This window comes from Colias philodice, chromosome 13 (assembly GCF_061535455.1).
Source record: "Colias philodice isolate Cphi_HAF_F1 chromosome 13, ilColPhil1 Martin Lab GWU primary, whole genome shotgun sequence".
NCBI lineage: Eukaryota > Metazoa > Arthropoda > Insecta > Lepidoptera > Pieridae > Colias > Colias philodice.
The window spans coordinates 436889-453942 of record NC_143098.1 but is presented as its reverse complement, the minus strand read 5'-3'; the positions used below and the strand labels follow the sequence as shown (position 1 = coordinate 453942).

General features: G+C 33.2%; 1 protein-coding gene across 3 annotated transcripts; it reads right to left on the bottom strand.

Annotated features, from left to right (window-relative positions):
• Positions 1-1046: 1046 nt before the first annotated feature.
• Positions 1047-12345, bottom strand: LOC149483144 (uncharacterized). Of its 3 annotated transcripts, none has more exons than XM_089702192.1 (5): positions 12276-12345; positions 5062-5164; positions 3071-3189; positions 2561-2715; positions 1047-1163 (listed from the first exon to the last, which is right to left on the bottom strand). In XM_089702192.1, the coding sequence occupies exons 2-5, from the start codon at positions 5134-5136 to the stop codon at positions 1105-1107; spliced, it is 408 nt and encodes a 135-aa protein (XP_089558318.1). In that variant the 5' UTR covers positions 5137-5164; positions 12276-12345; the 3' UTR covers positions 1047-1104. The 3 variants fall into 3 exon arrangements, with proteins under 3 accessions (XP_089558318.1, XP_089558317.1, XP_089558316.1); XM_089702191.1 differs by lacking the exon at positions 12276-12345 and adding an exon at positions 9477-9508; XM_089702190.1 differs by lacking the exon at positions 12276-12345 and having other exon boundaries at positions 5062-5392.
• Between the last annotated feature and the right edge of the window lie 4709 nt (positions 12346-17054).

Here is a 17054-nt window from a genome sequence, read left to right as displayed (position 1 = left end):
TATACTTATATCATTGTTTAAAAATATTCAAACACAATATGATATAGGTACTGATTTATCACTGGTTTCAGTGATGAACTGATGAGTCAATGTTAGCCACAATACTAATCACTTTCGTCATACATGTGTATGAACTATGATTGATGTGATTTGCAATGTGGTGAAATTTCATAAAAATCACGGGCCAATTTTTTGTTTTGAATCCCACCGAAAATACATATATTACTAATTGCGTTATTAGAATAATTAATTACTATACCCACGATCAATTATTACAATTTACAATATAGTCTCAAATGCATACTAGAGAAACATTGCAATTTGAATCAATTAAAATGCATAGCATACAAAAATAAATTCACAACACAAGAAATTCCGCGCGCAAATCATAGCGCGTGTCAATGAAATCAAGAATGTAATTTTATATCAAGCCGACGAGCGACGACGCCGAACTAAAGTACCTACAGTACCATTTACCTTCAGTGTACAATACAGTTTACAGACCTACGACGGACGAACAATAATGAGTAATAAATAAAAAAAAACATAGTTTCTAAGGTCATTAGTTTTATTTTATTTTATTGTTATTTTCTTTGAACGATTGGAAATGAAATTACTCAATTTTTACACAGAACTTTGATTTATTAGAATTATGCTCATTATGCATAAGATAACGAACGCGAATGCACGACATCTAGCGCGTCAATGTCTAAACATCGCCTTTCGTTTAGACATTGACGCGCTAGATCTGTAATAAGTATATAGTCTATGCGCTAGATGTCGTGCTTTATGTCGTGTTTCGCTTGGCAAAAGTCACGCACACTACTGTAGAAGTGTCAAATTTTTCCGGTATTTTACTGTTGTTTTTCTAAGTAAATATTGTAAATTATTGATTAAAAAGGTCGAACGCGCACACATTTCATTATAGAGAAGTGATAAAATGATTAGTTTTAAAGAAATAGTGTCTGTGTTAAGTGTTTAGAGGTAATCAAAAATGTATGGAGGGACGGTCGGAACATCAACCTTAAGTAGTAGATAGTATAACAAGCATTTTCTAAAGCTGTACCTAATTAACAACGATGACTAGATATTAATCATATAAATTTAATTAAATTTTAATGATTTAAACGAGCATATCTTGAAGTAACACATGGTTGGTATACCTGTAACAAGAAAATCTAATTAATTCATGTCATAAACACATACTTAACTGCAAAATGACAAAGAGAATTGAATCTCCAAAAAAAATCACATAAATCTTTAAAAATAGTAATATCAAAAGTAATATAGTTAAACTAGCGGTCCGCCCCGGCTTCGCCCGTGGTACATATTTACGTTTTCTCTACGTAAAAACCATCCTCCTACTTCAAGGAATATAATAAAAAAAGAATTATCGAAATCAGTTCAGCCGTTCTCGAGTTATGCGCTTACCAACACATTTTGCGATTCATTTTTATATATAAGACTAGCGAGACAGCGACCCGCCCCGGCTTCGCACGGGTGCAATGCTGATACAAAATACACTACAGAAAAACTGTGAACGTTGTATATAAAAACATAGCGTCCCGCTCCGGCTTCGCACGGGTATAAAATAGATAGCCGGGCGGCCGGCCTGTAGCGCTGCAAACGCTACGTCCCGCAATTTTTAAATCTGTAATATCTTCGAAAATATTCACTTAAATCATACGGTGTAAAGGGCCATATAGATCTATATTAAATGAACAATGTATTCAAGGTATTTAATTGGTTAAGGATTAATGCTGTATTGGTTAAAATCGCATCGAAAATTAGCCATTATTTGTCGTAAAAAGTAAATGACAAAAAAAAGTTATTGTGGGTTATCCATAAGAGATAGACATATACCATCGCGGACTTTTCTGTAGACCTTTTCAATGTGTATAATACTTAGTACATTATTTTGATAAAACTCGTAGGGTTCAGCCTGCGTTTGCAATTTAGGCGGAAGAAATGTAATTTTTTACGACATCACATTAGAAACCTCAAAAATAACAGTACTTCTCCACTATTTAATGGATGTTATTATACATATAAACCTTCCTCTTGAATCACTCTATCTATTAAAAAAAACCGCATCAAAATCCGTTGCGTAGTTTCAAAGATTTAAGCGTACAAAGGGACATAGGGACATAGGGACATAGGGACAGGGAAAGCGACTTTATTTTATACTATGTAGTGATATACAGTATCAAAAGTTGTTTTTGTTTTCTAAACTATCGGTAAAATTATGACTTATTAATTTTACATACATGTAGACCACGAGTACGACCTTCTAAAGTATACCGATAAAAATATTAAGCCTCGTTCTCATGGTAAACATTTGTTGGGCAACAGTTGATCAACTATGTTGCTGGAAACTGTGCTCCTAGGACGATAACATTTCAACGAGTTACCGATGCAAGATGCAATATTGTTCGTATGTTGGTAGCAAATAGCAACACATAATTAAAATATTCACTTCAAAGTTGCTCAACAAATGTTCCTATGAACACGGGGCTTTAATAAAACATGTATTTAAATACATAGCAAGAGCCGAATTTACCTTTTCCCTTTTTGATATTCCATTTCCGCTGCGGAGTAATGTAAGGGAGCTTATAGTTATTCTCTTTCTGCTTGATTTCGTTTGAAAACCTTTTTGCATTGGGATCCTTTATCTCAATATCTGACACGACAAATCCACCGACACCGGGTTCGTATCTAAAACATTTAATATTTTAAGATAAAAAATGTAAGAGAACAGTATGTAAAATTTTCCATGTTGTTTTAATTAAAAACTGTAGCTTTCCGCCCTCGTATTTTTTGTACTTAGCGGCGAAGGATGTTGTTTTATAATAGTGATATCTAAGGTTATTATTTCGAAACCTAATTACCTAAATTTCTTAGTAAACAAGACGTAATTATTTGGATAAACGAAGTAAAATAACTAGGTAACATAACTTTTATTGATACCTATAAACGATTTATATTTAGAGCTTATTCTTGCCCAACATTTGAAATTATTTTTAATATAAAGAATGAAGGAAATCTAAAGAAAAATTGAATTTAAACCCACTGATCATCCTGGTCCTTTTGCAACGCATTCCAAATTCTGTTAAGAAGGAGTCCAGTCTTCCAGTCGATGTCTTCTGAACTCAAGTTAAGGTACGATGCGGCCTTCAAAAAGTCGTCTATCTGCAAGGTTGTACAATTCTTGTTCATGAATAATTTATATTGCATTCTATATAATTTAATATAAACATTTTAATTGATATTATCATTTACATACAAATGACTTTGAATGCGTTATACACATAATATTAAAAAATTACAAAAAACATCAACGAGACAGTTTGCTATAAAAATTAAGCACTGTATTCCGGTTTGGAATTTCAATTTTTCTTTTGAATTGTCGAAAAGATTATTAACATTAACGTTAATTTAACCTCCTAAGACCCAGATCGGAACTACCAAAGGTAGTCGTAAAAACCCACTGTACAAAATTATGCACAAATTAATTTTTTGCTGTCAGACCCAGAGACGTAAAACGTCGTAATTTTGAAGCTATACCTTTTAGGGTTTCGAAAGTATTTTTACCGTAATACCAGGTGTCTATGGGACATTTTTGGTCACCTTCTGTAATTCTATCTTTTGTACAAAATTTTGTACAGTGGGTCTTAATGTAGCAGAGAAAATAATAAATCAAAATTACAAAAAATAAAGTTTATTATAGAAATTAAATAGAGAACAAAATTTTTCCATTTGAGATCTTTAGGCTTAACTTCTATTAAGGCAATATTAAATTACGCGTCCTCGACTTCTACTCCCACGACTTCCTTCTTCCGCGAGTGCTTATAATATTTCTTCCACGACTACAACCACGTGTCCAACGTAGACGAATTCGTGTTCTGCTGCGACTTGATCCTCGCAAAAAGGAGAATCATCATTGTCATCTTCAATAAGCGGCTGTTCATCTTCACTAGAAGAACTTGAAGATGAAGATTCCTCTCTTCCATCTGGCATGTACTCGTCATCTGTCTCATTATATTCAAAAGGGTCCTCTTCAGCTTCTGACTCATATTCTAATTCATTTAGACACTGAAGAATCTCATTTTCATTAGAATCTAAAATAAAAACAAAAATACTCTCTATGAAAAGCAGATACCTAACGTTTGATACTGAGAACCAATGTACAAAATATTGAACAAAATAATTGATGACTTTGTGAATCACCTTTATTCAATACAGCAACAAAAAATATTAATAGTGTGTAATATTTACACCTTATAGTATAAAATAACATTAACAGTGACGTGGGAAAACTAGTGATTATATAAGTATTTTGAGATTAAACTTACTCTTAGCACGAGGGAGCGGCAGTTTTCGTCGTTCATCACAGCTAGTTTTGAAAATATACTTATTTTTTTGTTGGCAGCGTTGATAACATAGACAATACAAACTATTTAAGTAATTTTGACATGTGAAACTATTTGCGGGAAGATTTGAAAAAAATTACAGTTGTTAAAAGAATAAGTACAAAAAATTGTACACTGGGCGGTTACTACTATAAACTATATGACAGAGCTGGGTCAGATAGCACTATTTTATTTTGTACAAAATTTTGTACGCGGGGTCTTAGGAGGTTAAGGTTTTTTTTGTATTATTGTCAAAAAATGATTAATAATTATAAACTTGATGCCAACAGACAGGAAAGACGATATATTAATAATTGTGAGGTCACTAGTATTTCAAGGAAACATATTAAAATATTTTGTTTAGTACCTATTTGAAGGAAAAAATATCAAGCGTGGGAAACTACTCAATAGGCATAGTTTTCTTTCGTATTTGTCGAGCCGTTCTCGAGATTCCTACACAACAAGCAACGCACTTGGTGATTCAGTTTATTATATACTAGCGGTCCGCCCTGGCTTCGCCCGTGGTACATGTTCTTTCTCAGGGTCTAAAGATTGTCTTTGCCAAATTTCATCAAAATCGGTCCAGTAGTTTATGCGTGAAAACCATACATACATACTTTTCCTCTTTATAATATTAGTATAGAAAACTAACCTGAGCTTCTTTATCTTCCTGATATGGAGAAGCGGAGGCTGTCATCACAAGAAGAAAGAATACTGCTGACTTCATTTTGTCGCCACTGGATACAAATCACCACCTGTAGTAGGTACAAATATTGTAAAACGGCTTATTTATTTCGCCTCCTTAAACTGCAGCCTAGATTCGAATGGAGATGAAGAAAAAGCTGGAGGGTCTAGTCCCTGAAGAAAATCGATCTGTGAAGCAGATGTATGCATACAGCATCTGCCCAATACCCAACTAGGGGACACAGGATTTCACTACTAAATTTTTACAGGACTTCTTCTAAAGGTCCACTACACACCTTGCCACTAAAACAAAAACAGTAGGTAAGAACTTAGCAACTCGTAATTTTTAAGAAAAAGTTGTTCATATTGTAAACTCTTGAATTCAATTATGTATAGGTACCTGCTCAACTTAAGGTACCGATAAATTTCTAAATAATCGACGCACTTCAAGTCTACAGGGTCAGATTTGTTTTTAAAGCTTCTTTTTACTTCAGTCAAGTGTTGTATTGTTTAACTTTTCTCGACCTTTTCAAAAATTTCTTTCCATAGAATCTTACCTACGAACTTTTTTAAATAGCATTGCTTGTTTGAGAAACAAATCAATTGTTGAAAAATATGTAAGTACCTAGGTTAAGGTATGTACTAGAATTATATAATAATGGATAAAATAAGCCAAGAATTTGGATTTCTTTTTATGTTCAAATTTTACAAGGGTGCTCATTGAATTATTAGGTAGATACTGTGGGTAGATATTATCGTAATAGCTGTTATAGAAAGAGAAGCTGATTAGGTATACTATTATGTTTATTCGATTATCGTTTAAGATATTTAAGAATTAAGGTAAATTTATTTAAGGTAATATTATTATTTATTAAGAATTCACAATTACCTATTTCTATGATCTATCTCAGCAATTATGAAACTCCTGTTTCTGTCCAATTTTGTTTCTATCCACCTGTTTAATTTAGTGTCGTGGTAAAACTGAGGTAATATAACATGGCTAAGTAAAGCAATGGCAGGCGGTCAAAGAAAGACAATTAAATCCTTTTTGTTATGAAATCTATAAATATAAGCCATTTATGTTTAGAAATATAAAGAATTTGATAGAGATAATTGTACCTACCAAGTTTTCTAATGATATAATAACTATATTAACATAATAATATATATAAGAATATTTTTCTTATATTGGTAGAGTCGTTTTTAAATTTTATTTATTTGCCTTTTATAACATTTTGCATGTTATGTGCACGCATGCATGCAATGCATTAAAAATATTATACCTAGGTATTAGAGTCCTGCAAAGCCCACAACCGCGTGGACCTAGACTCATTAAACTATTATATTTTGAAACAAAAATCATTTCGCATAATTGCTTCATAAGCCTGAAAGAAAAAAACAATTAAACAATCTTTCGCATTTATATCTACCTTGTATACTGAAGCGCGTTACACACGGTGAAGATACTATAATATTTTATGTTAAGATTCTCTAATATAAAATATTACAGTATCTTAAGGTATATCGTATCAGCGTTCTGACCATCATTTTTCTTTTTGTCATTGCGTACTAAGACCCCTGTAGAACCGCCATCCTGTTACAAATGACCCGAAATTTTGTGTCAGTGTGTCGGGTGACGCGCTAGACTTAAATATTTAAATTTAAAAAACCATTAAGTACAAGCTACGTCAAAAAAATCGTTTCAAAGATTCACAAATTACATTCAACATTGACTCACAAATTCCGGGTATTTCTTATGTACAGCGTTTTGTCAAAGAATGGCCATCTGAGGCTTGAATATTTCATCAACCTTCAGAATCACTTACTGAATTGCTTTATTCTCAAAGAAATTTTAAAGTAAGATTGATTGTGATTAGCTACAAAGCCTGCAAGGAAACTACAATTTTCAATATTAATAGATTAAAATACAAGGTATGAATTCACGGTCTGATTATGAACTTAATATTATCCATTTACAATACATTTACTATTTAACTTTTATTGTAAATTATAAGTAATATAATTATATCATTCTATACAAACGCATGTTTCACGCATACATAGCAACATCTCTGTGCTCCGCGGATTTACCCGCAGTGCTCCGCTCCTGTTGGTCTTAGCGAGATAATATTAGATAGCCTATAAGCCTTCCTCGGTAAATGGGCTGGCTATCTAACACCGAAAGAATTTTTCCCGAGAAATAATTGCCGAGATTAGCGCGTTCAAACAAACAAACAAACTCTTCAGCTTTATACAGTATAGATATACATAATATATTATCTGTAGGTACGTTTTTTCTCTATAAGAACCATCTTCGTACTTCAAGAAATATTATAACAAAAGCATTAACGAAATCGGTTCAGCCGTTCTCGAATTTTGCGCTTATAAACACATGTGACGATTACATAATTTTTTTTTTGTACCTACCAAAATAAAATTCAAATGCAAACCCTTTCACGTTCCCCTCTAAACATTGGAGCATGCTGCCTGAATTTGAAGATATCACCACAAATTCATGGAAGCACAAACAAGAGATATAATGAAGATGTAACAATAGGCTTTGGATTTGTCTGCACGTGTCTCAGAGACGTGACTTGATCGTATAGGTCTAGTCAAATACATGCATATTGAGTTTACTGAAATTTGAATAGGTATGTGCTACTGTTAATTGTAAATTTGAATTAAATCTGTTGATAGCTTAAAGTTGAAGCCCTATAATTCATATAATTCGCATACAAGGCTTACATAAGGCATATAGTAAATTCCTTTTAATAATTATCAAATGCGTAATGTGCTTTTTGAATTTAAGCGAGACTCCTGAAACGAAAAGTCTTCGCTTTAGACAGTTACTTATCGTAAGTACTCGTAATATTCTATGTTCTTCACATCGAATTGTTTTTTTACGCGTTTGTTAACGCGTATTTTAACAAAGAAAAATTAAAACAAAGAAGTTATTCGGAAGTGTAAAAATATTTATTAATTAGGTTGTTATTTTGTTGACATAGATGTGTTACATAACTGCACTTTACAGATAGCCACGCTGTTTGGCTTTCACAACGATATTGTTATTTGTGCTGTATTGTTTTCAAAGTCTCGGGGATTAGCCATTGTTTACTGCGAAACAGCTTAAGCAAATATTCATATACCTACTTATCACTAAAATGTTCGTAATGGATTAAATTCTAGATAAATTTGAAAGAAATTGGATATTAATGGAAAGTAATAAATTATAAGAAAATTATAATTAAAATTTTCAGGAATTTTTATAGAAAATCTCATATAATTTGTTTAAGAACGTTCCTCGAATTCCTTATGCGCTGATTACACCTAACGAGTACAGTGGCGAGTCAGTAAATACGCTCTCGGCCGAGACAGTTGCCGAACCGAGTGGGTGTTTACACGTATTTCACTAGTGGCGAGTCAGTTCAGTTTTGATCACGACGCGGACGTCTGCAATGGATCGAAAAATAAAGAATTTAAACGGGTTTCAAATCGGCTGTTACCAGATATTATTAACGAATTGTGGGATTTATTAGAATTAATAAATAAAAATAATAATTCTTTGAAAAAATACAATAACGAAACGAACGAGTGGCGAGTGGCCGAGTGACGCGACGAGTGCGTGTTTATACCTGCCGAGCGGGATAGCGAGTGGGTACTCGGCCGAGTAAACAAATTGGGATTCTAGTGACTGTCTCGCCGCTTTTCTCGGCCGAGTACTCGGCCGAGCACTCGTTGAAGTGTTTATACCAACCGAGCACTCGGCCGAGGACACTGACTCGCCACTGTACTCGTTAGGTGTAATCGCCGCATTAGGACTACGACAAAATTAAATCACATATTAATATTATCATAATAAATTTTTCCTCGACATTAAATATTTCCAATAATCTCAAAAAGAAAGCCTTCTTGTAATATTTTTAATTACTTAAGTCCACATTTTTCCTACTACTTAATATTATGAGCAAAAATAAAGTTGCCTTGATTAATCTTATCTATCATCATTTATATTTCTTTAAATTAAATTTTTGATAAAACCGAAGTATGTTGATCGTCAGGCAGGATTTGGACCCACTCATCATTTTCATCTAAGGTGTACTAAAGCTTAGACTATTTGTTAAATTATGACTCTACCTATTGACTCTACACTACAAAGAAAAATGCGGGTTCCAATATCGCATCATCACCAGATTTATAAATCAAATTTTAATAACAAGACAAACTGCATTTAATTCTATAAGTAAGAAAAATTTCTAAAACTACCACAACTTTCTACGTAACAAATGCACGAGTACATTTTTTAAAAGCTCGATATGAAATATGAATACCAGTTACAAAACTATTTTAATCACAAACTTGTTAAGTAAAATGTTAATTAGTTACCTGGGAATGTTCGCGTTCCAGCGCCCTTCTGTGGACTGGAGCTGTGCTTTCCGCCCTACGGCTTATATTGTGCGCCGTGGGCGGGCGGGAACACGACTTAACTTGTAACTTAGCTGGTAACTTAGCTATATTTTAATACTCTGAAATTATGCAGCGTGTATGAAATAAAGGTTTTTTTTAGAGCTTATTAATTATCAACTTGATAACGTTATATTTTCTTATGGTTAGGGAGCCAGGTGCAAATTTGGTTAACTATTTCCTCTCAAGAGATAATTCGTCAGACGCATGAGAGTATAGTATTATAAAGCCTCGTGAACGTCAGCTGGCGCTCGGTTGGGGGGGTGAGCGGTTGTAGCCTCCCACGCACATAGGAAAAAAAATACATTCATTCATTCATTTCCTCTCAGCTAAAAATTTGTCAAATTGTAGCTAACCCAATATCTCAACGAAAAAAAATAGTCAGCTGGTTACAACATGGTGTATTATACGTCAGCTGGTGTCTCGAACATGAAAGTTAAATTTAAAGAAAAATTTATTTTCCGTTATTTCCTCTCAAACAAAAATTTACCTGATGATAGCTTATATGTAACTGTGGATAAATATATATGTCAGCTGGCTGTATCTTGGTGGAAAAACCGTCAGCTGATACGGGAGGCTACAACCGCTCTTCCCCCCAACCGAGCTCCAGCTGACGTTCACGAGGCTTCATAATACTATACTTTGATGCATTTTACTAATTACCGCTTGAGAGGAACTTGGTCATAAAATCTGCTGCTGGCTCCCGGACCATTATAAATTACTTACATGTAAAGTTAGAATAAGTGGCACAAAAATAGCTAATAATTTATGCGATAATTTGAGCATACCGTGATTACATTATCCTATCCTATTAAGTTATCTATATTTATATAAGTTTATGAAGTTGAAAGCTTGTAATTATAGAATAGCATTATTATTTTCATATAATATGTTTCATATAGGTACCTAAATAGTATCTACATATAAATGCAGTGGTGGACAGAGGTGGGGACCTCGTTCATCAAATCGATAATTTGGGGGTTTAAGTAGTTAAGAAAGAAAGAAAGAAAACGTTTATTCAATGGCACATAGCCTCACAAGAACATTATGAAAACAATTTATACAATACTTATATGGTATTAAAAATACACATTGAAGTGAAGCATGAAGTATAACTTCGATGTTTTTAAAACTTAGGGGTATTTCATTTTATGGTTTGTAAAAAAAATTACCTATTCAAAAAAATTGTCTAATCTACGAACCGATGAGAACATACACGTAGGTACTAAGTACTTATTTAAATCCAATTCTTATTATTTCATATTAATATACACGTTCGATAAAACGGTCATATTATTTTATACAGCAACAAATTAAAGCTTTGAATTGATATTGAAATAATATAACAATACATTCATTACAATACACAATAAGCCTGTTTTAATCCGAATACTTTAAATCCGATTCAATAACAATTTAATTGGGTCAGACCTATTTTCATCCGCACAATCTGATACGTACTTTCAGAATATTTCAGCTTATGTAATTTGTTTTTAATTTCATTATAATTATTTTGATACCGATAAATGAATAACAATTTAATGTTAAAATGAAAGAATAATAGATAGGTAAGTTATTTTGGATACAGAATTAAGAATCTAAAAATTTATTATCAGCTATAGGGTGTAACAATGTGGCTGATGATACATGATACTAAGAACGGCTGGGCCGATTATGATTTTGTTTTTGAGTTCTTTCGTCTTACATTAAAAATGTTTACTTAATTTATGTGTGTATAAAATATATTATAATGGTGTTGATTTCACGGAAGATTTATGTTCTTACGTCAAACTTGGTAAAACCTAACTTTCAAGAACAATTTAGTCAAAGTATTGAGTAGTACCTACCTACAGTCTACAAGTTATACTGTTTGGGAATAATTAATGTCTGATTCTGTAAATAAACCATTAATTATACTTTCTTTTCATAAAAGAAAGTAAATTCTAAGTATCTACATGTAATACTTTAGTCTAATAATTAATTTCAGCTTCCCCAGTTCATGTGATTTTAATTTGCGAAACAAGACGAAGTTTAACAGAAATTTCATCGAATAATGAACCCAATTATATTGTTATTGCATTAATTAAACCTTGATCTCAAAGAGCTAAATTCACGAACTATACCTAGAAATATCAACATGATTCATGAGAAATATCAGACCTTATACAACAGCACTAAGTTACACTTGAGAATATATAGTAAGTATTCGGCATTGCTCATTATAATGTTGTTTATTTGTTATCATCAAACGGGATTATCGAAATATCTCGAATGTTCGTGATATTCTAATCTTTCCATTCATATTTACCCACTGTGCAATTATTTAACAAGTTACGCATATTTCAATAGTTGCGAAAAGCAAGAGAGCGCAAGACATAAAAACTAGAAAAGTAAGACCCTACAAGAGCAACGTGGCAGAACTGCAGAAGTAGGTAGGTATAATGTTCTAGGTTGTAGCAAACGATATTATCCTAGACCCTAGAGGTACTTAATGTATGAATCTGTAAATCTTTAGTATAAAGGAGTAAGTAACTAGGTTAATTAGAATTAAGATTAATTATAATATTATATTATGTAGGTAGTAGGTAGTGATGGTACTCTACTCTACTTCTTTAGAATAATACTTATTACTTACTATCTAGAGCCTAGACTAATTATGTACTTTACAATTTTGATATACGTGATCTTTTTCCAGTTTATCAATTTTTTTCATAAAAATACCATCCAGCAAGCTTCGAGGTTTCAAACGTCGATCGAGGAATATAAAGTCGATATCACGCGCACAGGAGGTAAACACAAAATCGTTTAAAAGGGTTGATTCATTTGATCCACAATACGTCTTAATTAGTCGCTTTGTCACTTGTAATTAGAAAATTTTAATGCAGCCGCAAAACTGTCCTTATGTATTAAATTTATTGAGTTGCGACATTATTGCGTCTCGGGTAGGCCTTAATTGTTTGGAAAATTCAGGAAAATTATTGTAGATGTAGTAAACATCTACACTCACCGGCACGGAATCTTGGCCACTTACAAATTTGACGATAAAAAAAGTTTGAAGCGTTTTTCACGATTTTTTTGTATGCAGATATGTTAACATATTATTTGTTTAATTTTATGGTAAGAAATCATTAAGTTTGAGAATAATCTTTTACCACTTTTTAAGAGTTACTCGAAACTTGTGATTTGTGCGGTTAAGCCGAAGTTACGAATTGTTCGTTTTAAACTTTTTTCGATATCATTTATGACGTTTTAAGATATTGTTATTGTTGTATTGTAGTCAATGATCATAACAAACAATAAAAAAATGCCGTTAACATCTGAACAACCCGCTCAGGCCACCACAATGTTAGACCAATGACTGCCGCAACGTAAAGTACCTAATGTACAGTACGTACCACGTTCAGCGGTGCACTATGCATGGAGAAGATACCAGGATACGAGTAGCTACACGTGCAGACCAGGAAATGAAGGCGTGAGGTGCACATCAGCTCGAGAAGACCCGTTTAGTGTTCAAGAGATACTCAGAAATGGCTTTCTGACAGTTTTTGAGATACACCACCGGCTCTAAAACACCAGGATAATAAATGTGAGTGAGCAATCGGTGAGAAGACTAATGAAGGAAGTTAATTTGAAGGTTTGCAGACCAGCACGCCGTCCAGAACTCCTCAGACATCACAGAGAAACACGTCTTCGTTTTGCACGAGAACATGAAAACTGGACCCACAGCCAGTACGCTCGTGAGGTGTTCACAGATGACTGCTAAGGCACTTTACGAGCTTCTGATAGCCAAGAGTCAGTATAAAGGAGACGAGAAGAGAGATTTTCACCTATCAACACACTCAAACTGCGATTTTTCATTGAGGGTCAATAATGGTTTGGGGAGGTATAAGTTCCGATACTCGCACAGAGTTAGTTATCGTAGATAATGCCTTAAATTTGATCAGGTACATTGAGGAAATTCTCCAGGAACATGTTCAGCCCTATTACAGGTTTATCAGTGAAGAAAATTTGCTACTAAAACACTATAACGCACGTCCGCGTGTCGTACGATGCGTATAAGAGTATCTTCAAGAGGTTATTATTGAAAAATTGGAGTGGCCAGCTCGTAGCCCGGATCTTAATCCAATAGAACACACCTGAGACATGCTTAAAAGAAACATAAAGTTCGATTCCAACCCAGCACCAATGTTAGATGAGCTTAGAAATACAGCTGTGGCCGTTTGGTACACTATAGCTCAAGTGGACATCAAAAATGTCTTCTAGAGTATGCCAGACTGGATGCAAACAGTGTTTAAGGAAAGAGAAGGAAACACCCTATATTAAAAAGTTAATTTTTTTTTTATGGAAACGTTCTTTCTAATTTTTGTGCATTTTTTAGGAAATCATTTAAATTTCACAGGAAAAGCGTAAATTCTTGTTTAATTTATATCTACGCGGTAGTACTTCTTATAAACTTCCAATTATTACTAAAAGTTAGTAAAAACATTAAAGTAACTAGTTTTGATTAAATTTTTATTGAATTTTGTAGTAGATATATATAAAAATGAATCGCAAAATGTGTTGGTAAGCGCATAACTCGAGAACGGCTGAACCGATTTCGATAATTCTTTTTTTATTATATTCCTTGAAGTACGAGGATGGTTTTTATGTAGAGAAAACGTAAATATGTACCACGGGCGAAGCCGGGGCGGACCGCTAGTATTATTATGAAATTCACTACAAGGTTCACTCGGAGTATTCCATTATACTATACAAGCTGTGCCGCACGGATTCACTCGCGCACGAATTCGCGGGCAAAGTCAAGTATTTCTATAGCTTTTGTTATTCGGATTAGGTATTAATATTAGTAATCTCTTACACTAACATAGGTACGTACTCTAAGCTCTGACATGATTATTATTTTAAAATGTAAAATCTTATGATTTTAAAAGAGCAGATTCAAAAGCCCTTCTAGTTCTAAATGAAGTCTAGTTGAATAAATAAATGGAGAAGGATTAACTATCATTATTTACTGTTTCCCATCTCATTATAGCCGATATATAATATGAAATATTTAATTATGTATATATTATACGTAATACATTTACATAAATTATTACAAGGACAGAAGGAAAGACTAACAATTGTGAGAAATTAACTCACTCGTGTACCTACATTAGTTAAGTACAATCATTATAATTATTAAGTGAATCCATCTGTTATCTAGATTAAGTTTTAAAATATTATGTATTGCTTTATTCAGTATACATATACCTACTGTTAATTGAAAACTTAGGTACTTTTATCCACAGAGTAAGTTGTTAATAAATGAGCAAAACATATTTTTATGTATAGAAAAAAATCGATCACGAGGTGAGAATCGAACCAGCATCTTTTTGTGGGGTGTCTTTACGCCCATAACATAGAGACCGGAAGAAATTCGATTGCGCGGACGAGCTTTTTTTAAATGAAGTGCGAGTGATTTAAATTATGCGGATCAACTAACGAAAAAAATATTGTTATTAATATTTCAGTCTTGGTTTTAAATGATTTAGTTAGATAGGTATACACACGGACATATATCAAGATAGACTAAGCGAGTGTATGTACTTCCCGTGTCCAAACTACGATTATGAAACTTACTTGACGCTGGCCTACACTCAGTCCGCGCTTGCAGTTCGCCAAGGAAAGACGTGAAGCTGAATAAAGTAAAATGCCGAATTACGCCGTTATAAACTGTAGAAACTCCACAGCTGTGAGTGGCCGAGTTAGCAGAGATGTTTCCTTCCACCGGTAAGTAATTTTCTAATCAGAATATGCACTATTTATTTTAAAATCAAATAAAGAATATCTGTGGAAAACGATCGTGACAAACACGGATACCAAATCATACGAAATGATTCGGAATACATTGCGGCTTTTACTTGGCACGGTAAAGATCGCGTCGTATGATAACAAGCAATGAATAGCGTCTTCTCATTTTTCTGTTCTCATTTTTCTGTCCAATTTTGTGGTTAGTGATGTTCATTTGATGCAACAGTTCTCGATTCTAATCGATTTTATAATCGAACAGATAAATGATAATTTGAAGGAGCAATTTTTCAGAAAAAAAGGCATAGATTTTTTTTGTCATTTAATACGACTTGACCTAGAACTTTTAAGTATTTTAATACAAAGGTACTAAAAATAAATATTATGACATGGACGCCATTAGTTAAAGTGTCATCTTGGGAGTTTTTTAAGAAAACTCCTTATTGCTTAGACTATGTTTGTTTTTTCAGTTTTCCAAGTAACCCGAACATAAAAGGAAAATGGATCGATGCAACGGGACATAAAGATTGATTGATTGACAGTTTCATTACTTTCTTTCGATGGCCTCTCTAGTACGTAGTACATGGTAACTCAATGGGCATATGTAAGAAAAAGCTAAAACACATTAGTTTACTTGTTAGAATATTAAAAGGTTTATAACTTTATTTTATCATCCCTCTGTCTATGGTAATTATCATTTTTCTGTCTTGAATCGATTTAGTAATCGATTACGATTCATTTATTTGACTACCTCTTAGACATAGATCTAGTTTGATCTGATTTCTTTCGATTTACTTCGATGGGATAGGACGATACTAGAATCGCCGCGCGAGTGGCGGCCTAATCGATTTAGCGTAAAATGAAATTAACATCACTAAAAAGCGCTCGTGACGTCATAACGCGTCAAGGTCAGTACAAAAAATATGACACGCTTGGTTTTCATACAGATCGCGGTACTTGCGTTGTCTACTTATATATACATGTCTGTGGGTATACATAAATCTAGTTTGAAACTAGGCTAGAAAGTGCTATAGATTTCATACACAAGAATATTATTCAAGTTTATTTAGCGCATAATAATTAATATTATAAATAACTAGCAGTCCGCCCCGGCTTCGCCCGTGGTACATATTTACGTTTTCTCTACGTAAAAACCATCCTCGTACTTCAAGGAATATAATAAAAAAAGAATTATCGAAATCGGTTCAGCCGTTCTCGAGTTATGCGCTTACCAACACATTTTGCGATCCATTTTTATATATATAAGAAGATGTACCTATTATTTATATTAGTTACGGATTTAATGAGCAATGGAAAATAGTCAAAATACGAATAATTCAGTGTACCTATATCCCAAGGGCTGTGTGTAATTACATAACTGTCGATATTTCGGCCGATTCACTGTCTGCTGTCGCCTTGTCGTGATATATCTTATAATCAGCAGCTCAGGGGAAAATTAAATACCCGACGAATGAGTCTCACTTGTGGTTTCTAATTAGATTTTGTTGATCACGTAAATATTGCACTCATAATTTGCTAGTGTGATTTTTTCTTTAGATAGGTAGGGAAAAGTATTGTATAGGTACTAGTTAGGTAGGAATTCAAAATTATGTAGGTATAGAAACATTAAGTTCAAGTTAAATGTTAAACCTACCTAATGTATGTATTCTTTGATTTTTAATAATTAATCAAAAAAGTAATTACATAAGT